Here is a 20,338-nt window from a genome sequence, read left to right as displayed (position 1 = left end):
GACCGGCGCCCACGATTAGCACGCGCGGCTTGTTGGTCGACTTAACCGTGTACTCTTTCTGATGCATGGATAGGAGAGTGCCTTGTGGTGAGCAGGGCGCGCAGTCACACTCGCGCGTGATCACGCTAGCGGCGGGGGAGCGTCACACCTGCTTACGAAGCTTGTCGATGAGTTGGAAAAAGGGCTTCCAGCGTGGGTGTCCGAACATGCGTCCGCGCACAGCCTCGTACACGTCGCCTCCCTCGGCCGCTTCGCAGGTCTCCTTAAGCTCCTGTTGGTGGTTCGTTGGTTGATCGGTTGGTTAGTTGGCCTCGGCTCTGCATGTCATGGTGGGGGGAGAAGCGAACATTGAATCTCTGCCGCGTGGCAAGGAGGGTGTCGCAGGTGGCGAAGTCCTCGAAGGCGCTCTGGGCGTTGATGGGGATGTTTCCCACCCGCGGGCTCAATCCCGACTGGGAGCCGAAGATCTCGCGGTAGGCCGCCACCAGCTCGACGCGGTTCAGGTCGCCACTTCCGTCATCGTCCGCGTGCGAGAATCTGGCGTCCAAGCAGCGAAGCGGCGATGAGCTCACACTCGGCCTCACCGTACTAACACTTTATGTGGGCTGGGCCGTACCTCTTTTCGGTGTGGAGGCGAAGCAGGACCTTGGAGACCTCGGGCATGAGCTCCTCCTTGAGCTGATAGAATTCCTCTGCGCGCACGCGATATGAGTTGGCGCGTTCAACACACGCGTGTAGGCCAAACGACTATGGGCCAAACGATGATGGGCTCACCTGCGTCGAGCACGCCATCACCGTCCTTGTCAAACTTTTCAAAGGCCTTGAGCACGCGCTCAATCTGATGCACTTCCATCTCTGCAAAAACAGTAGAAAAGCAAGGTCAGAACACCACCATCAGCAGCCAAAAGGAAGATACGCCACACAGGGTGCATGAAGAGGGGGTGATAAGGAAGGAGCTCAGCAAAAATGTAAGGATACGGCACGGTGGATTCCCGGGTGGTCGCCCACCCCAGTACTAACACCGCCTGGCGCAACTTAACTTCGCTGTTCGGATGGGAAGCGGTGCTTTGGGCGCAGTATGGCCGTATCCAACAAGAACAGGGTCACCCACCACGCCAACCGACACATCCACAGGGGGAAGAGGGCACAACAAGGAGCGCACCAGGGTGCTGGGCATGGAGCTTGAGGGCAAGCTCGTGGCGCTCCTCGTGGAAGAGGGAGTTGTAGCCGGCGATGAACTCCTCGATGTCGATGCCGCCGCTGTGGTCCTTGTCCATGGCGTCAAAGTGCAAGTCCATCAGCATCCGATCCGCGGCGCCCTTGCCCTTGTTCGTCTTCTTCACCTCCTCCATCACCAACGCGAACTCCTCTGTGTTGTTGTTGTTGTTGTTGTTGTTGTTGTTGTTGTTGTGGCAAAGCGGTTACGCCAGTCAGGGTACGTGGTGCGCAGGGGCTATTGTAGCGGCAGGGCGAGGAGGGAGCGAACGTTTGTCCAGGCGGCCGTTGCCGTCGAGGTCGAACTTCTGGAAGGCCGCAACAACCGTCTCGATCTCCTCCTTCGTCATGTCTGGGAGTGGTCCACGCCAAGATGGAGGCCACAAGAGATGAACAGGTGCGGTCAGATTTTAGAAGTAAGAAGGTTGTACGCGTAAACAGATGGGGGCGGTGGTAGGTACCAGGGAAGCGAAGGGTGAGGCCCACCGACAGCTTGCCGCCGTGATTCCTGGCAGGCGGCACTGGAAGCGTTGCTCGTTGCATCTTGGTCTTGTACCTTTGGCCCTTTGTCACGAGGCGAGGCAACCGTCCGCACTGCGACCGGATTTATCCGGGCAATAATAAATGATTTATTTTATTATTTTGCCTGTTTTTAATCTTTATAAAGATAACGAAAATAAAAACACATGCGCAGAGCAAGACTGTGGTACGCGTGGCGAGGACGCCATGGTGTTCGGATGATGCACTCCACACCGTTGGCAAAGATGCCCTACTCGCTCGACAAGGAACCCATCACGATCTCGGCAACGCCAGCGGAAGATGTCACGATTTGGAACTGTGCCGATTTCTTCGCCACGAGCAGCACACAAGCGATGGAGGAGGTGGCTGGTAGAAAGATGGAGGACGTGCCTTTGGCCCTCATCATTGCCAACTCTGCCATCCCCAAACACAACCGCTTCTTCCCATTCCTCTGGTCCAAAGGTACGCGCCGAAATCACGCGTCGAGATCGCCTTGGCTGAGCAACTTTTGTGGATGTTTGTTGTAGCTGGCGTCAAGGTCTGCGCTGACGGAGGCGGCAATCGCGTCTTTGCCTTCGACAAGCGGAGGTAGTTTTCCAGTGTTCTCTTCACATCTCTCTCATCTCAATTCGACGAGGATCCTCTGCAGATTCGTGCCTGACGTGATCACTGGTGATATGGACTCGCTGCGACCATCTGTCATGGAGTACTACCGCAGCAAGGTTCGCTTCTTTCAGCACTTTGCCGGCGTTGGTGGTGGCTCCTGGCCTTGTCCCTCATTCTCGCTCTCTGTATCTTCGTAGGGTACGGCTATAGTGCAGAGCCGTGACCAAGACACTACAGACCTGGAGAAGTGTGTGCTGCAGATTAAGGACATCGAGCACAAGAAGGGACAAACGGTACCGCTCCACTCTCACGATGGAGTTCACGTCATCGTACCGGTTGTGTCATAACACGAACCTGATCGCGATTCTCCACTGCCTTCACATCAGTTCACGAACCTGTGCGTGGTGGGCGGCCTGGGCGGCAACTTCTCGCATGAGCTCGCCAACGTGAATATCCTCTTCAAGTATCGCCAGCGTCGCATCTTCCTTCTCTCCGATCTCAACCTCGTATGACCGTCTCTTTCTCCCGCACCACCACCGAACCAACTTGAGGCCGCCAACTCATCAGTGCCCTATCGCTGTCGTGCGCAGACTTTCCTGCTAGTGCCAGGGAGGCACATAATCCACACGAACATAGCGCTGCGACCACAGGACAAGCGACGTATCTTCTGCAGTCTGGTGCCCCTTGGCACCCAATGCCGGTCCATTACCACCAAGGGCCTGCGATGGGACCTGGGTACCATTTCTTCTCATATACTTCATGGTATGGCAGCGGGGTTGGACGATGCTTACCTATAGTGGTCTTCGTACGATGATGACAGCGCTGGCGTCGATGGAGTTTGGAGGGTTGGTGAGCACATCGAACGAAATGGCGGCAGAGACAGCGGAGGTGGAGGTGTCGGACCCGGTGTTGTGGACGTTCGACATCCGGCCCGAGGAGGAGGAACGGCGCACACAGCGACTGCTCACTCTCGACGACCACATCGACGACATCCGTGCGCACGCCGTAGACCACAAGGACGAGGTCATGAGGAGCGACGTCTGTGGCTGCTACAACTGCCTCGCCACCTTCCGCCCGAGCGAGATTAAGACATGGACCAGGCTGCCACCGGTCGGCGTAGAGGCTGCGGTCGCGGCCGAGACGGCCGTGTGTCCTGCCTGCCAGCGTGACTCAGTGGTGCTCGGTTCGGCGTCGGGCTTCGCCGTCACCCGGGATCTGCTCCATCGAGTAAAGGCCATTACCTCGTGAAGTGGTCTTCGCTGTGCGCAAGCCTACGCCACGCAAGTAGGTGATACAGTCTCTGAACTCTCAAAGGGGTCGAATGTCGCCGGTTCATTGGCTTTTTTCGCCTATTAAAATTGCTTTTTTCAACGTGTGGAGTAGGGCCAAAAAATAGCTAAAAAGAGCTCTTTTTTGGTCGTTGCCTTCTTGGCTCACCTGGTGCGTCTGCGGACAGACAGGTTTGAAACAGGTTTCGTATGGCACAACAACGTGCGACCGGTACCGGAGGTTGCGCATTGACCAGTTTTGACTTTTTTGGCCCTTTGAGAGTTAGGAGACTGTATGTTGTGTGTAGGGCGGGCCGTGTGCGGTTGAGGCCACAAAGCTTCAAACGCTCTGTCTCTCTTCTTTCTCTGTACTCCACTCGTACCGATGCACTCTCTGCACCACAGTGAGGTCGGAATTTCATTCCATTTCACGGTGACTAAGAGCACAAGAGGTCCGAACACTTGGTGACATGGATGTTGAGGTGCCCCAACACTCCAATGGGATTGGGTGCCTCAGTGGAACAGGTGCTCCAGACTGAGCCTCAAAGAACTGGCATTCTCTCTTCGCATCATAACACCTTCGACATGTACGGCTGGTTCCAGCTTCGATGGGTCAACGTGGTCTACATCGTCAGTTGCCTGGCCTTCGCGTGCTGGCTGTTTTTCGGGTACCATGAAAGCCTCCTATCGGAGGTGTACTTCTCCACGGCCAACACAACTTCCGATGGCGGCCAGGAGCCACAAGAATCACCAACAAGCAGCTTGAACTCACCCCAGAGCACTCCTCCTCTTCGTTCAACGGCCATGCCTCACACCTCTCTAGTATTTGCCAACCCCTACGAGGCCTACCCGCCCAACGACCTCATCTACCCGAACCAACGGATCAGCGCCTCCCACCCTCGCCTGCGCTACCTCATCTACCGCTGGGTCCGCCTGGCCGACACCCTCGAGTGGCGCTACGTGGCCGTCGCCGGCACCCTGCTGGCCGCTCTGCGCAACGGGCGCATCATCCCGTGGGACTCCGACCTCGACATCGCCATCGACCGCGAGACGGGCGAGATGATACGAGACCTCGCGGCGGGACACCCTCAGGCCACCAGTAGTGGGCAGCTGTGGTCCTCCATCGACGGCATCTCGATCGAGTGGAACACGGCGGTGGCCCGCCATCAGCCCTGGCACGACGGCGAGGTCCGCCTGATCGTCAACGAGCACCGGGCCATGGACCTCCCCGGCGATGGTCTTCGCTACAACCGCACCGGTGATGTCGTGCCCTCGCAGGAGGACTCTGTCTCATTCGTGGGTCCGTTCGCCCGGCTGGTCGCCTACATCGACGGTCACACCGCGCACATGGACGTGTTCTGCGTGGAGGAATTCGCGGGCAGGTACGGCACCGATGCGACAGAGGTGGGGCCGCAGCGGGCAAGTTTCCCCCGGAAGATCGTGCCATGCCCTCTTGAGGGACAGGTGATGTGGTGCCCGTCGGCGGCGGACTACGAACCGATGCTGCAGCACACCTACGGGAAGGACTACATGACACCGAGCCAGTAATACTTCTCAAGCAAAAACAAAAATAAAAGGACTCTACAAAAGAAATCATTCAGGAAACACCCAGTGGCTAAACGATGCGACAAGGGTTCATCTCGACGTTGGCCCGAGGCTGGGCGGAGCAAGGGGGGCACCTGCGAAGTTCACGGACTGTCAAGGCGCTCGGTCAAAGCTATGGCCCTCTCACACGACGAGATTACTCCGCAGCAGCATCTTCGAAAATGAAGATTAATAATAACCCGGCTGTCTCATCGTCTGTGCGGACCAAGGAGGTCACAAAGCGGGCACCACGCGGGCTGGGCAAGCGCAAGGCGGAAGCCGAGGTGCTGGCCGCGCCACAACTGATCGGGTCGGAGATGGCTGGCGATAAGACCACCGCGGCGTCAGCTCCAGTGCCGGTGGCCACCGTGGGCCAGAACGAGGCGCTGCGCTCGGTGGTGCGCCTGGAGGTGGCGGCGGCCGAACCAGACTACTCCCTCCCGTGGCAGAAGGGCGACCCCTACTACACCTCCGGCTCCGCGTGCGTCATCGAGAGTCCTCCCGGTACCTCGCTGAACTCGCCAGTTGCGTGTGTGCGTGTGTGCGTGTGTGTCGTGTGTGTTGCATTGCGTGTGCTTACGTGGACTTGTCGTGCTGCACAGGGAAGCTCCGCATCTTGACCGCAGCACACGTGGTGGCCAACAACACGTTCGTCCGAGCACAGCGGCAGGACACCGCGCGTTTCTTCTCCGCTACCGTGGTGGCCATCAACCAGGACTGCGATCTGTACACTGCCCCCCCCTTCCCCCTCCCCCTTCTGCGTGGTCTTGCAATTGTCCTCGTCTGGCAAGATTGCTTCTCTTCTCTGATTGAGTGGAATTGTGTGTGACATGACCAGTGCGCTGTTGGAGGTGTCCAACCCCAAGTTCTTTGATGGGCTGAAGCCGCTACAGTTTGTCGACACGCCCAGCCTTCAGAACACCGTTGTCGTCTTTGTACGCATCGTCGCGTGTTGTTCCGCGCGTTGTGCGCCTGACGTCTGATCTTGCTCCGATGGCCGTCTGCTGTGCTACAGGGCTATCCCGAGGGCGGCGAGAGCCTTTGCGCAACGCGAGGCGTTGTCTCGCGTCTGGAACTGCAGCAGTACCAGATCGTGCGTTCTTTCAAGGTAAGCGTCTCACGCCTGAGCTTGCGACCATGACCATCAGGCATCAGCTGACGCATCGCCATTCGTTGCCGATACGTTGATTGTGGTGTGTCGCGCGCGCGTGTGTCGTGTGTCTTATGTGTTATGCAGGATGAGGGCCTGAAGCTGTTGACGCTGCAAATCGACGCGGCGATCAACCCGGGCAACAGCGGCGGACCCGTGCTCGACCAGGAGAACAAAATCGTGGGCGTGGTGTTCCAGAAGATGGGCGGCATGTGGACGGAGAGCGTGGGGTATGTGATTCCCACGGAGATCATCCGCCACTTCCTCACCGACGTCGAGAACGGGCGGTCGCCTCAGTTCTGCTCCGCTGGCTTCGAGTACCAGAAGACGGGTATGAGCGCACATGACACGCACGACACGCACGACACGTTCACTAAAACTGTGGCGTGCTTTGTTTGTGTTGAACTGATGCAGACAACGACTCGTTGCGGAAGTGGGCCAAGCTAAAGAAGGGCCAGACGGGCGTGATGGTCACTAAGGTGGACGAACTGTCGAGTGCCAAGAGTGTCATTCAGGTTCATGCTCTCTCTCCCCCCTCCGGACACACACACACACACACACAACCACAATGCCCGCAGCTCCTAGTCGGCCACTGGTGGCGAACTGATTTCTGGGGCTTCAGCCAGGTGATGTGATCACGCGGGTGGAGGGCGTCGAGATCGGCAACGACGGCACCGTCTCGCTGTCGGAGAGCAAGGACAAGGAGAATCTGCGGCTCTCCTTCGAATACTTTGGTGAGCTTCTCTCTTTTTTGCCCCACGACGGCGATGATGGTCAGCAAGAAGGCGCCGACGCTAATGACGCTGTGGGCGCGGTGACAGTGACCAAGAAGTTTGTAGGCGAGAAGCTGAGCCTCACCCTCGTGCGCAACGGTGAGGAGCATTCGGTCAGGTCACCGCCGAGCCCCGCAAGTACCTCATCCCGCCGCACGAAGAACAGCACGGCGTCGCTGTGCCCAACTACTTCATCCACGCCGGCCTCGTCTTCATCGGCCTCAACGAAAACTACGTCGGCCACGTCGACGCTGAGCCCATTGTCGGTATTGCGTCCTTCTTGCTGATGTTGGCCGGTTGTGGTTTCTGATGCCGACGATGGTGACGCAGGGCGCTACTACTACCAGAACACGAAGCGATTCGAGGACGAGCAGGTGGTGGTGATGACGAAGATCCTGCAGGACCAGGTCAACGCCGGCTTCTCCCAGGAGCACGCCCATCAGCTGCTGTCGCTCAACGGCTGCGACATCCGCAACCTGCGCCACCTCATCGACGAGGTCGAGCGCTGCGCGGAGCCGTTCCTCGAGTTCCGCTTCGACAGCGGCGAGCGCATCGTGCTGGCCACCCAGCCGGCCCGCAAGGCCACCGAGCGCATTCTCCGCAAGTACGGCATCCGCAGCGCCAAGTCGAGCAACTTCCTCCCCGTCAAGGCCAAGGCCACCACCAAGAAGAAGACCGCCACCAAGGCGCAGACGAGCAGTCCTCGCATGAAGAAGAAGAAGGAGAAGAAGAACGATAGTAGCACGGAGAAGAAAGAAGAAGAGCTGTCCTGAACCGAGCGAAGAACATTCCACTCATTCCACAAGCTTTTGTCTTTGTGCTCGCCGACAAGGTTTATTACAGTCGAAGGCGCAGAGGATGAAGGGTGCGACGTGGGTTACTGTACTGGTCGTGCTGGGCCTGGTGGCCGCTGCGCAGGCCGACGAGTCCATTGTGTACACTCAAGCGGGACCCCTGCGAGGAGTGGTCGCCGACACCTTCCGCTCGTTCAAGGCACCTCACCTTCGTTCTTATCTTCCCCCCCCCAATAACTAACTTCCTGTCACGATTGTAGGGTGTGCCCTTTGCCGAGCCTCCCGTGGGTCCGCTTCGCTTCACGCCGCCCCTCCCCAAGCGCCCTTGGGGCAACTCCCCCTACAACGCCACCGGTCCGCTCTTTCGTTTTCGCTTTCGTCTTCGTCTTCGTTTTCGCTTTCGCTTTCGTTTTCGTTTTTTATTTTTATTTTTTTGCTGACGGGCGGCCCGCGTGTGAACAGCCTACGGCGCGGGTTGTCCGCAGCAGTGTGTGCTGCCTCCGCACCTGTGCCCGGAGACGCAGAGCGAGGACTGCCTGTTCCTCAACATCTGGACTCCGCGCGTCAAGACCGGCCAAGCTCCTCTGCCCGTCATGTTCTTCATGCCCGGTGGTCGCTTCGAACAGGTGTCAAGTGTCGACAGGAATTAGTCTCTGTGTGTGGTGTCCTGCATGTGCGATCGAAGACCGTGTGTCGTGCCTTGTGTGTTGTTGCGCAAAGCTTTCGCTCATTGATTCCATGTGATGTGGACGTCGGGCACGATACAGGGCGAAGCTGCGTCGCTCGTCTACAGTGGCGAGTACATGGCGAGCTCGGCCGACGTGATTCTCGTCACCACCAACTACCGCCTGGGCGTGCTGGGCTTCCTCGTGGCCGACGGCATCCCCGGCAACTTCGGCATCAAGGACCAGCGTCTCGCCCTCGAGTGGGTGATCAAGAACATCGCCGCCTTCGGTGGCAACCCGAAGAACGTGCGACTCGCTCCGCATCACACTACTCCCAATCACCCAGTCATACTCACACTCGTGTCGTGTGTGTCGTCGTGTCGTCGTGTGTTGTTTTGCAGATCACGATTTTCGGAGAGAGCGCTGGAGCTACCTCGGTCGCGGTGCATCTGGTCTCGCAGTACAGCCAGGGCCTCTATTCCAAGGCCATCATCGAGTCCAATCCCTTCTCCCTGCCCATCAAGACCATCCCCGAGGTACCCACCGATCGCCTCCCGTCTACCACGCGGTCTCGAGTCCTACGTACGGAGTCTAAACTTAACCACCGTACGCTCCAGGCCAAGGCCTTGGCGAAGCTCTTTGTCGACAAGATCCAGTGCCCATGGGGCCAGGACACGGTTCGCATACGCCCACCCCACTCCAATGGCTACCACACATTCATACGTAACTCATGTTCCATTCGTGTGTCGTGTGTGTCGTGTGTGTCGTGTGTTGTTTTGTTGTGTGTTGTCGTGTGTGGCGAAATGCAGCTGAGCTGCCTTCGGGGCAAGAACTGGCACGACATCGTTGGCGCCGGCGCCGCCGTTGAAAACTCGGTCGACTACTTCCACCCTCTCCTCACCGCCATGCCCTGGACTCCCGTCAGTGCGTTTCTCACCACCGAGACCTCCGCGTTTGTTGCACGCATCGCGCACGCACACAGGACTGATCTCTCTCTCTCCCCCCCCCCTCCGCCCACATAGTCGATCGGTGATGAGCTGCTGGGCCAACCTTGGAACCTCATCTTGTCCGGCAAGTTCAATCGAGGTGCGGACAATGCCAAGAGCCACTTCTGTGATTGGCTCGAATCTACATCTGACATGCACACGACACACAAAACACACGACACTCGACACACAGTGCCGCTTCTGTTGGGCACTGTCTCGGAGGAGGCGTGGCCGTTCATCTTCCAGGCCTCCAGTAAGCCCCTGAGCGAATCCCTCTATGTTTTGTTCAACGCCTATCTCTTCAACATCGACATGGTGTCGGTACGTAAGCGCGCACTTCACAACACACTCCACGACCGCTCTCGCACGTCCCCAGCAGCGCGACCATCTTTCTTCACCACTTGAGCCATCGGTGGCTCACCGCCTGGCCAGGTCCTCCGCAGGTACCCCGTGGGCGGCGTGTGGGACTACTCCGACTACCGACCGCTGCTGGCCGAGCTCGGGACGGACTACATCTTCACGTGTCTCACCAGGGGCGTCGCCAGGAAGATCAGCTCCCTCGGTTCGTTTGTGTATCGTGCGTGTTTCGTGTGTGTCGTGTTGTCGGTCGTGTGTGTCGTGCGTGTGTCGTATGTGTCGTGGCGTTGGTCGTGAGACTAAGCATCGCATGCTGCGTGGGCTGCTCAGGTGCCAGCGTCTACCTCTACCAGTTCAACCACTCCACGTCGTTCGACCCGTGGGGCAGCAAATACAAGTTCTGTGTTGGTCACGGTATGTGCGCACTCATCGCCCCCCCCCCCTCTCCCAAGTAACTAACCGCCAGATCTCACTTTTGCTGGTCTCTCTCCCAGTTTGCCATGGCATTGAGCTCCCGTTCGTCTTCCACTCGGTGAAGCCCTTCTTCAACTTTAGCGCCGGCGAGGCCGACCTGTCCAGGCGCATGGTCAGGTAGATCATACCCCCCCCCGGGTCCCTCCTCGCGCTATGCTTCTCTCGACCGCACATTGACACACGCACGACACGACACACGCACGACACACGACAGCTACTGGACCAACTTTGCCAAGAGCGGAAATCCCAACGCGCCGGTGGCGGTGCAGCCCTCGTGGCCGCTCTACAGCCAGGCCGCCGATCAGAGCATGGAGCTGGCCGTGCCCCCGACCGTCAAGACTGGCCTGCGCGCCGCCTACTGCGACTTCTGGGACAACCTGGGCTACTCCTTCGGCAACTGATGAGGCCGCGCTTGTCAGCTAAAATAAATAAATTATGATTTAGTTTTACTTTTTTATTGGTTGGTCCAGAACGTCGATTGGACCAACACAAAGAAAGTGAGCGTGGCCACGCAGAACAAGACAGAAGAAGAAGATGGCGTCGGTGGAGTCGAGACTGAAGCTGGTCGAGCAGGTGGAGTTCAAGGGCGCTTTCACTGATGACGAGTTTGCGTCCTACCGCAACCTCTTCCTGGTACCCCCACGCTCGCCCCCCCCCACCTTCGCTCTTTTCGTCCCACTTCTTCTCTTTCGCTCTTTTTGACTCGCCCACAAAACAAAGAAATACGACGCCAACAAGACGCTGGCGCTCGAGCTGTTCGAGCTGCACCAGATGTACGAGGACATGGGCGAGACCAAGACCAACCTGCAGCTGCGCCAGCTCATCCGCGACGCCAACCCCGACACCTCCTCCGCCGACGGCATCGACTACAAGTACGCACCCCCCACCCGCCCACCCCGCCCACTCCACCTCGCCTCCCACGAGTCTGTCTCTGACCCCCTTTCTCTCGTGGGCGGGCGCAGGGCGTTTTTGACGGTTCTGTTGAAGGACAAGAAGGGCCAGACCAGGTCGGCCCTCGGCGGCCTGTTCGTGCAGCTCCTCAAGCCCGTCGAGGCCAAGCAGGTACCTGCTGGTGCAAACAAATGCATCGACCCCCATCTAAACCTCACTCGAGAATACCAGAGGTAACGCGTTTGTATCATGTGTGTCGTGTGTCGTGTGTCGTGCGTGTTGCACACAACAGCACACGTCGGCCATCGGCAAGTTCGCCAACGTCTTCGAGCAGCAAGCCGCCCAGCAGACCAACGTACGTAGTCGCCAGCGGTGGTGGTGGCTGATGGCGACTGACCTTGCGTGTGGTCACGACGATGAGCAGGACACGATCTCGGAGCAGAACATCAAGATGCAGAGGGACGCGCGGAGGGAGCAGGAGAACCGCAAGCGGGAGGCCCTGGCCAAGCTCAAGGCCGAGGAAGAGGAGAAGGCCCGGCTGGAGGCGGAGAGGAAGGCCCGCGTGCAGGCCGGTCTCGCCAAGCTCAAGGCCAACATCAACGCCTCATCCTGATGTGCACGTTTTCTGCAGCTGACAATGCAACCTGCATCACCTTGTACAACACGGGAAGAGCGAAGCGAAGGAAAAACGAAACACGGGGGAGGGACGAAAGAGCGAAGACTTGGGCCCACTTCGCCTTCATTTGGATGTCAATGTCGATGAGGAAGAGGAAGAGGAGAGGTGCTGCTTGACGTACCGTCGCAGCAGTTGGTGTCCCGGCTCGCTCACGAACAGGAATCGCTTGGTGGCGTCCGAGTAGATGAGAGCGCCCACGTCCCGGGCGTACTTTTCCGCCTTCTTGAACGCCGCCACTGCACCATCACAACACCACGAGTCATGTCAGTGCCGCGCAGCGCTGTGTTCGAGAGGGCAAGGAGGGAAAGGAGCGCGTACGCGAAGCGAAATCGTCGTAGAAGTAGCCCGAGCTGAGGGACAGGCGTCGGTCCTCGGCTTCCCATAATCGCAGCTGGTCGGCTATCGACTCTGGAATGATGGGCGTGTTCTGCTTCATCTGTGGATGCGCGTTCGTCTCGAGAAACTGCGCAACACACAACGCGCAACACACAACGCGCAACGCGCAACGCGCAACACACGACACACATGGTGAGCGGAGGGCATTGACGAAAATGAGTCCCCCACAAGCAGGGAGGCGCACCTGCAGGATCTGATTGGCGGAGATGCCGACCTGCACGGCCTGTCGGATGTTTTCGCGAAGCAGGATGCCCATGACCATGTTGGGCAGCTGGTACTCGATCTGGGTGAACAGGCTCAGCAGGAGCAGCTTCACCTACGGGTGCATGGGTGGAGCCAACGTCTTGGTAAGCGCCGTGGCACTGCGTGTGCTAGTTAGTTCGTTGGAGGGTGGCGAGGGCCATCGTACGGGGCTGGAGGTGTAGGCGTAGATGCGGTAGTCGGTGCCGACGATGATCCAACCCTCTTGGTCCCGCTTCGCCGCTTCGGTTGACGAGAGGCCGATGGCCAGTTGCGTCGGGTAGAGCCATTTCGAGTCCCTGTGCGTCACTGTTTTTCAGCGACACACACCACACACCACACACACACACACGATCAAGAAAGCGGAGCGCACTTGTGCTTGCGATAGATGATGCCCAGATCCTGCAGGTCCTGCAGCAGCCCGGACTCGGAGAACGCAAGGTCGTCCATTTGGTAGCCCTGCGGGGCCGCAACAGAACTGTTGTTACAGGTCTAGACCTGGTCCCGCACCTTACAGGCGCCTGGCGGGGGAGGTACCTCGCCGACGGTGAGAAAGCTGAGGCGGAAGAGGAAGGAGAGAACGTCGTGGACGTTGGCCTTCTCCTCCTGCAGGGACCGCAGGTAGAGGAGCAGCAGGGTCCAGACCTGCGTGCGCAGGTCCTTCAGCAAGAACGGGAAGCCCTTGTCTGCGATGCGAATCGACTGGTCTTCCCTGAGTGCGCGCACGAGCGTGAGCGCGTGCATGCGTGCGTGCAAGAGGTGGAGAGAGAGAGAGCCGTACTCGTGTACCACCATGAACTCCCCGCGGGTAAGGAGAGACACGACTCGGTCGGACGGCGGTTGGATGACGGTGGAGCCCATGATGAACAGGAAGATGGTGTCCCAGCACGACGTGGTGAACGCGGCCAGCTCCTCCCTCGTCGGCATCGCCTCTTCTTCCTCTTCACCTTCGCCGTCCATCTCCCCGTCCTCACCATCGAGGCCGAGGCCGACCGTGCTGCGCTCCTTCCACGGCGCCGTACCACTTTCAGCGCCCACGCTCGTTAGTCGCGGTCTGAGCTAAGACGTGCTTGCCGGCAGTACCTCTCTGTCAGCACCTTCTGGAAGTTGCTGCCGAAGTGCTTGTTGAACTCGTACGCGACGCCGCCACCGAGCGGCTCCATCACCTCCATCACGTCTGCTTCATCACCGCCGCCGTGGTCCCGCCGGTCGGCCGGCAGCCGCTCGCGGAGGATGCGGAGGGCGAGTAGTCGCCGCAGGGCAGCTTCGCCCTGCGACTGAAAGCGCGGAGAGGTCCAGTGTTGGAGGAGGCGCGAGCGCGTGATGCTCGGCGAGGCGAACGCCAAACGTAGCACCCACTGCTTGGCCAGGGCCGGCAACGACCTTTCCCAGATCACGAAGAACCATCCATAGCCATGAAGATGAAAAATCGCAGTTGAATTCGTGGCACAACTGATTCCGCGGGGGGGGGTCATAGGCGAAGGATTTGGTGGCAGACGGTACCGAAAAACGGCCTGGCAAGTCCAGGGGTCGGCATAGAGGTTGTCGAGAGCCGCCTGGGGCAGTGCCGTCAGGTATGCTTCCACCTCGCCCATAATCACTTTTTTTCAAATCCACAAATACTTCGAGGAAGAGGGGAACGGGGGCAGCGGGTCAGTTTCAAAAGCTGGTTTAGGAAGGCGTTAGAGGCCTTATTTGGTGTGTCTTGTTGGCAACTTCTTGATGAAGATGAAAGCTCTTGGTGGAGTGATCCTCCTTCTTGGGTTGCTTTTCGCGTTTGCAGCAGCGCGGACGCATTACGCCCATGACGAAGCCCAGCCCGTAGCGCCCCCGGAGGCCACGGTCATCTTCGACCGGGCCCGCTTCACCATACTCACCCCGGCCCTCATTCGCATGGAGCTCCAGCTCCCCTCATCTTCACCGGGAGTCTTTGACGACCGCCCCACCTTCTCCGTCATCAACCGACGCCTGCCCGTCGTGCCGGCCTTCACCACGACCTACCCCGACCCCAACATGGTCGTCATCACCACCGATCTCCTCCGCATCACCTTCCAGCGGCCCGGCCCGTCCGAGCGCAACTTCACCGCCGACAACCTTCGCGTGGACCTCGTGGTCGCGGGCAAGCCCACGTCGTGGGTGCCCGGCACGGCCGACCCGGCCAACCTCAACGGCACCTGCGCCGAGGGACCCAGCTGGCCCGGCGGCCTGGACTGCTATTCGACCCCGGCCCAGTGCGTGCAGCGCTACAACCAGCTCTACAGCCTGGGCCTCGTGTCTCGCAGCGGCTGGGCTGTACATGACGACACCCTCACGCCGCGCTTCCAGGCGCAGGACCCCAAGCCGGGCGAGCTGCGGTGGTTCGATCTCACCAACGGCTCGTCAGACGCGGCGGTGGGCACGGCGCCGCAGCTGCGGGTGGGGCAAGACCTGTACTTTTTGGGTCACGGCCACGCCTACGTGCAGGCCCTGCAGGACTGGAGCATGGTGTCGGGTCCCATCGCGCTGCCGCCGCAGTCTGCTTTCGGCGTGTGGTGGAGTCGCTACTATCCCTACAGCGACCAGTCGTTCATCAAGGAGGTCATGATTCCCGTACAAGCAAAACGATCTGCCGCTCAACCACGCCGTGCTCGACATGGACTGGTACTCGCGTTTCCACTCTTCATCCAATGGAGTCGACTGGACTGAGCTCAGCGTTCGTTGATGTGTGTCTGCAGGCACATCGAGCCGCCGGCCGGTACCGGGTGCAACTCGTGGGGTGGCTACACGTTCAACGCCACCCTGTTCCCCGACCCCGTCGCCTTCATCGACTACCTCCACAGCGTGGCCAACATCGCGGGCCACCCGGTCAAGCTGAGCCTCAACCTCCACCCGCAGACTGGCGTCGATCACTGCCAAACGCTGTACCCCGAGGTGGCCGAGGCGCTGGGAACCGACCCCAAGACCCTGGCCACGGTGCCGTGCAACTACGACAACCAGACCTACAGCGATGTCATGTTCAAGATGGTGATGGGCTCGTCGCCGCTGTCGGGCGTGGACTATTGGTGGACCGACTACGGCGGCTGCTCGAACAGCCTCGACCCGGCGCCCGCGCTGTGGTGGACCAACTACCTGTTCGTGGAGCACATGAACGTCGCCGGGAAGCTGCGGCCACTTCTCCTCTCCCGCTACGGCGGCATCGGCTCCCAGCGCCTGCCCATCGGCTTCTCGGGCGACACGTTCCAGGTGATTCATAAGCCGCGCCACACGCTGACCAGTCGCATCTGGCACTGACTTAGTGTCGTGTCTGTGTCGTGCGTCGTGTGTCGTCTGCGTGTGCGTGTGCGTGTGCGATTTGGTGATGTCGTACAACAGGACTATGGCACGCTGGAGTACGAGATCCAGATGACCCCCACGTCTTCGAACGTGCTGTTCGCGTATTGGTCGCACGACATCGGAGGGAACCATAACGGCACCGACTGCCCGGGCACCGACAACCCGCTAGACCTCTTCGGCATGGAGCTGCTCGTGCGGTGGCTCCAGTTCGCCGCCGTGAGTCCCATCTGGCGCACCCACTGCAGCTGCGATCGGTACTTCTGGACCTTCCCCTACTTCGACATCATGCGCCAGGCCTTCCACCTGCGCAACGCACTCGGGCCGTACATCTACACGTCGGCCCGCCAGGCCTACGACACCGCCGTCGGGCTGGTCCACCCGCTCTACTACGAGTGGCCCGAGGAGGACGGGGCCTACGCCTTCCGCGACCAGTACATGTTCGGCCCCGACGTGCTGGCGGCGCCGATCGCGCGGCCCAGGGACGAGATCACTCGGCGCGTGGCTAAGGATGTGTGGCTGCCGCCCGGCCGCTGGGTCTCGTGGGACGGCGCGACCGTGTTCGACGGGCCGCACGTGGTCTCCCGCGCGGACTGGACCCTGGCCGACCTCCCTCTGTACGCCCGGGCCGGTGCGGTCATACCGATGAAGACCATGGCCTCGGTGGCCACTATGACCCCGGTCAACCCGCTGGTGTGGGTCATCTTCTTCAGCGCGGGCGGGCCGCTCAACGGCAGAGGACGCCTCTACGAGGACGATGGGGTGAGCCTGGCCTACACCTCGCGCAGCCTCGCAGCGTCGTGGGCGACGACCGAGGTCGACTACCTCTCCTCGCCGGCGGCTGGCACGGTTTCGATCACCATCGGCGCCATGGCCGGCGGCTTCGCGGGCGCGCCGACGTGGCGCGCGCATGTGCTGCAGCTGCGCGGGACAGCCCAGCCGCCGCAGAGCGTGACCTGCAATGGGGTGGTCGTGCCCAAGGCACCCGGCCCGGGGGTGGTGCCGGGCTGGTACGTGGAGGGCACCAACGCCACCTCCCCGCTCCTTAGCCCCGCGGGGAGCCTCGTCGTCTCCCTTAGCTACCTGCCCGTCTCTCAGCCGGCTGCTGTTGTGCTCAAGTGGTGGTGAGCACTCATTTCATGACTGTAGTCGTCACATTCAAAAAAAAAGGTGGGTTTATGATGTGACCACTAGGTGCGCTCGTAGCCTGATGTGACCTTCTGGGCCTCCTCGGGTTGACCGTCGTCTGGGCCGGCCTGACAGCAGCCGAATGGTCGGCCGAGGCAGTGCAGGAGCCGTCGGAGCTTGGCGTGGTAGACGAAGACGATGAGGAAGATGATGAAGGCGAAGTAGAGTATGCCGCCGAAGACGAAGATGGCGAAAAGCCACCAGGTCTGCGGTAGGACCTCGAAGGCCTGGATGATGCTGTAGATGTTGATGGCGATGACGCCGAGGCCGAGGACCCACGTGACCAACTGGACGATGAGCGGATTGCTGAACTTGCCCATGATGGCGCTGCTGTTGGTGAAGAGCAGCACCGGGACCAGCGCGAACGGCAGCTGCACCGCCTGGAGCACGTTCAGCCACTGGTCGAGACTGTCCAGGAAGTCCGTCGCCGTCAGCGCCACGACCACGGCCGGCAAAATTGCTGTGGAGACGACCAGGTGTGAGCGCTCGTGTGTGTGTGTGGTGTGTGTGTGGAGAGAGAGAGAGAGAGATGAGGAGGAGGAGGAGGGAGGATGTACCAATGGTACGGGTGAGCAGCACGCGCTTCCAGCGGGCGATCTTGAGGTCGAGGAAGCCCTGCATCACGAACTGGCCGGCGTAGGTGCCGGTCATGGTGGACGACTGGCCGGCAGCGAGCAGGCCGATGGCCCAGATGTAGAGCGCGAAGTCGCCGTACTGCTTCTGAAGGTACTCGCCGGCGTTGTGCAGGCCGATGTCCTGTGTCGACATACATGTGGTGAGCTCGACCAGCTTTCAATTGGGGTTTCTAGGGCTGGCGTACGTCAGCTTCAGGGGTGCCATAGAAGCCGACCGCGAATACGGATACGACGAACTGGGCAAGAAGACGCGGGAAGAGTCAGCCAAAGATGCGAGTGAGAGGCGGTCGATGCCAAGCGCTTGAGTACCAGATTGATGATGAACGAGAGTAACAGCGCGATCGCCGACTCAATGGCGAAGTACTTGTTGGCCTCCTTCAGCTGCACGTCGCTGTCCCTCTTCACGTCGCGCGACTGGAGGGTACAGATCAATCAGTCGCCGTGCATTCAAATCGAGGCAGTGGGGTCGGTGGCGTACCTGGACCAGGGCGGAATGTAGGTAGATGTTGTGAGGCATGATCACAGCGCCCACCATGCCCACAGCCTGCTGGATTGTGCTGCTGCTGAGCGTCGGCACCACCTGCCATGCGAGAGAAATGAATTGAGTCGTCACGCCCAACGTGGAAGCCTGTGCCATACTGTGACGCACCAAACCCAGCATGACGTCGGCTTGGTTCGGCTCGGCGATGATGTACTCCACGCCAAAGGTCACGGCCATTGTAGTGATGAGCACACCGAAGAGGGCCTCGAGCTTACGCACGCCTGAACACAGAAACGAGCAAAGGGAATGAGGGAGAGGCCACCACGCGGAGAGGAGCGGAAGAGGGAGATCATACCATAGCCTTCGAGCAGCAGGAAGGTGAATGTGTCGGCTGCGGTGATGAGAACGCCGCCCCACAGGGGGATGGTGCCCTTCGACAAAATGTTGACTGCGATCGCCGAGCCAATGACCTATGTAGGAGAGTAGCGCGTGCGTGAGTGGCCCATGTACAGCTTTGCTAACGTCCGCGCAGGTATAGAGAGAAGGGGGTTGGCACCTCTTGAATATCGGAACCGATGATGGCGAGCTCGGTCATGAGCCACAGCAACCAGGTGGCTTCCTTGGGGTACTCTTCACGACAGATCTGCGCTAGATGCTTGCCTGTGCGTGCACATACATTGGTGTTGTTGGTATTGAAGAGCTTGCGGTGAGAAAAAAAGGATGGACGATACCGGTGACTACGCCCAATCGAGCCGCGAGCAACTGAAGTAGAAGGCCCATGACGGTGGCCCACCAGAGCACCCAAAGCAAACTGTAGCCGGCCGCTGCTCCGGCCTGTGTAGTTCAGGGTAAGAGGTGAGCGTCACAAACAATCGGCTGGAGGGAAAGGCCATCACACCTGAAGATCAGATTCGAGGTTGCCTGGGTCAAGGTAGGCGATCGACATGAGGAAGCCAGGTCCAGTGAACGCCCATAGCTTCTTGAAGCTGAACCATGCCTGCAATGCAACGAAGATGAAAGATGCCAGAGATGAGATTTGGCGTTTGGTTTTTGTTGTTTGGCCATACGACGCGATAAAAATTTGAGGTATGCGCGGTCATTATGGCCGTGAATTTCTGGAAGATCAAAAAAAACTGCTGCGACGGTGCGGCACGGACAGTTGTGAGGTACCGGGGGTTTGTCGTCGAAGTACTCTTCCTTGTCGTGTGGGATGGCGACGGTGGCTTGCACCTCCTCGGCTTCGATGGTGTGCAACACGGCGCGCATGCGGGCCAGCACTGATGAGGTGGTTCTGTCGACTTGCTGTTCGCCGACAGGACCCACCTGCAGCAGTGGGTCCTCCTCGCCCTCGACCGAGTTTAGGGACATCACCGGCGTTCGTGTCATCTTTGGGTGTCGGTTCTGTCGCGTTCGGTTGTCGAATCAGATTCAAATCTGATTCGAATCTCTCGATTTCCTTCGAAATGAAGATTCAATGTGATGATTCAGTACGAAGTGTCGGACAGAAGGAACGGCTCGTTGTGTGCACGACAGTGGAACAGAACGACTAGAGGCCAGAAGCTTACGGCGAAAGCTTGCTCGACGTGGACGGAAAGTCCCGAGGAAGTTTTCGTCAACGAAAGTCCTATTGGCCACCCCAAAAAAGTCCACGGAGAACTGGACCCAACCGCGATTTAGAGTCCTGATTTAGGACTTTTGGCGCCCGGACAATATTTTTCTGGCCAATCGCATTTATTCTGAGCTTTGGAGAATAATCTGTGGACGATTTTGTTTTCTCTTTGAAGCATATTTTCTTTATTCATTTCCTTTTCTCGTGAAGATGGAAGCAGGCAACATCAGCATCCAGGCCCTGGATTACGTCCTCGGACAGGATCTCGACGGCCTTGCCCAGCTCCGAGAAGGCCTGCAGTCTGCCCAAGGTGCCAGATTATTTTTTCTTCAATTATCTTATCTCAATCTCGCGATTCCTAAATTTGATTTCTTGTCCTGCTTGCCGTTGGTTGTCATAGATAAAGAGCTTGTCGAGTTCTGCCACGACCTTCTGCGCGGAGCTTATGAAGAAGCCCACAAGCATCCATTCGTTGCGAACCTGTTCAGCCTTGATGATGTGCGTGCATCAGGCAAGCAAGCG

The 20,338-nt window shown here is 59.2% G+C and overlaps 8 protein-coding genes and 1 pseudogene across 8 annotated transcripts in view; 6 read left to right on the top strand and 3 right to left on the bottom strand.

The window, feature by feature from the left end:
- Window positions 1–142: 142 nt before the first annotated feature.
- Window positions 143–1,758, bottom strand: ACA1_225960 (EF hand domain containing protein; the record flags this gene model as incomplete). Its single annotated transcript, XM_004346425.1, has 7 exons — window positions 143–271; window positions 348–537; window positions 617–692; window positions 775–855; window positions 1,163–1,369; window positions 1,487–1,567; window positions 1,677–1,758. 7 exons carry the CDS (start codon window positions 1,756–1,758, stop codon window positions 143–145), a joined length of 846 nt encoding a protein of 281 aa, XP_004346475.1.
- A 143-nt stretch (window positions 1,759–1,901) lies between these two features.
- On the top strand, window positions 1,902–3,588 carry ACA1_225950 (thiamine pyrophosphokinase; the record flags this gene model as incomplete). Its single annotated transcript, XM_004346424.1, has 7 exons — window positions 1,902–2,196; window positions 2,262–2,322; window positions 2,384–2,456; window positions 2,538–2,633; window positions 2,727–2,846; window positions 2,931–3,075; window positions 3,161–3,588. The coding sequence occupies 7 exons, from the start codon at window positions 1,902–1,904 to the stop codon at window positions 3,586–3,588; spliced, it is 1,218 nt and encodes a 405-aa protein (XP_004346474.1).
- Window positions 3,589–4,412: 824 nt separating this feature from the next.
- Window positions 4,413–5,156, top strand: ACA1_225940 (uncharacterized protein; the record flags this gene model as incomplete). The annotated part of the gene is made up of 2 exons (XM_004346423.1): window positions 4,413–4,963; window positions 4,991–5,156. 2 exons carry the CDS (start codon window positions 4,413–4,415, stop codon window positions 5,154–5,156), a joined length of 717 nt encoding a protein of 238 aa, XP_004346473.1.
- A 218-nt stretch (window positions 5,157–5,374) lies between these two features.
- ACA1_225930 lies at window positions 5,375–7,888 on the top strand (annotated as a pseudogene).
- Window positions 7,889–7,973: 85 nt separating this feature from the next.
- On the top strand, window positions 7,974–10,792 carry ACA1_225920 (cholinesterase; the record flags this gene model as incomplete). The annotated part of the gene is made up of 13 exons (XM_004346422.1): window positions 7,974–8,081; window positions 8,170–8,263; window positions 8,372–8,535; window positions 8,677–8,880; window positions 8,976–9,110; window positions 9,192–9,251; window positions 9,384–9,449; window positions 9,597–9,660; window positions 9,754–9,881; window positions 9,993–10,137; window positions 10,248–10,319; window positions 10,412–10,508; window positions 10,606–10,792. The coding sequence occupies 13 exons, from the start codon at window positions 7,974–7,976 to the stop codon at window positions 10,790–10,792; spliced, it is 1,524 nt and encodes a 507-aa protein (XP_004346472.1).
- A 133-nt stretch (window positions 10,793–10,925) lies between these two features.
- Window positions 10,926–11,895, top strand: ACA1_225910 (uncharacterized protein; the record flags this gene model as incomplete). The annotated part of the gene is made up of 5 exons (XM_004346421.1): window positions 10,926–11,024; window positions 11,112–11,263; window positions 11,354–11,453; window positions 11,575–11,637; window positions 11,707–11,895. 5 exons carry the CDS (start codon window positions 10,926–10,928, stop codon window positions 11,893–11,895), a joined length of 603 nt encoding a protein of 200 aa, XP_004346471.1.
- A 126-nt stretch (window positions 11,896–12,021) lies between these two features.
- On the bottom strand, window positions 12,022–14,189 carry ACA1_225900 (transcription factor tfb2 subfamily protein; the record flags this gene model as incomplete). Its single annotated transcript, XM_004346420.1, has 9 exons — window positions 12,022–12,194; window positions 12,277–12,421; window positions 12,539–12,670; window positions 12,764–12,893; window positions 12,968–13,053; window positions 13,132–13,306; window positions 13,376–13,554; window positions 13,692–13,977; window positions 14,098–14,189. 9 exons carry the CDS (start codon window positions 14,187–14,189, stop codon window positions 12,022–12,024), a joined length of 1,398 nt encoding a protein of 465 aa, XP_004346470.1.
- Window positions 14,190–17,093: 2,904 nt separating this feature from the next.
- On the bottom strand, window positions 17,094–19,593 carry ACA1_225890 (uncharacterized protein; the record flags this gene model as incomplete). The annotated part of the gene is made up of 11 exons (XM_004346419.1): window positions 17,094–17,551; window positions 17,649–17,847; window positions 17,912–17,962; window positions 18,036–18,140; window positions 18,205–18,306; window positions 18,376–18,488; window positions 18,563–18,677; window positions 18,764–18,867; window positions 18,939–19,041; window positions 19,106–19,204; window positions 19,378–19,593. 11 exons carry the CDS (start codon window positions 19,591–19,593, stop codon window positions 17,094–17,096), a joined length of 1,665 nt encoding a protein of 554 aa, XP_004346469.1.
- A 433-nt stretch (window positions 19,594–20,026) lies between these two features.
- Window positions 20,027–20,338, top strand: part of ACA1_225780 (karyogamyrelated protein) — a gene marked incomplete at both ends in the record, with an annotated part of 2,141 nt that continues 1,829 nt past the window's right edge. The window contains 2 exons of the mRNA XM_004346418.1: window positions 20,027–20,126; window positions 20,217–20,314. Of these exons, the coding sequence (XP_004346468.1) occupies window positions 20,027–20,126; window positions 20,217–20,314 (198 nt within the window). The remainder of the gene's footprint in view (window positions 20,127–20,216; window positions 20,315–20,338) is intronic.

This window comes from Acanthamoeba castellanii, assembly GCF_000313135.1.
Source record: "Acanthamoeba castellanii str. Neff unplaced genomic scaffold scf7180000084761, whole genome shotgun sequence".
Lineage (NCBI taxonomy): Eukaryota > Discosea > Longamoebia > Acanthamoebidae > Acanthamoeba > Acanthamoeba castellanii.
Note: the sequence above shows the minus strand (reverse complement) of the source record. Positions and strands in the feature narration are given on the sequence as shown.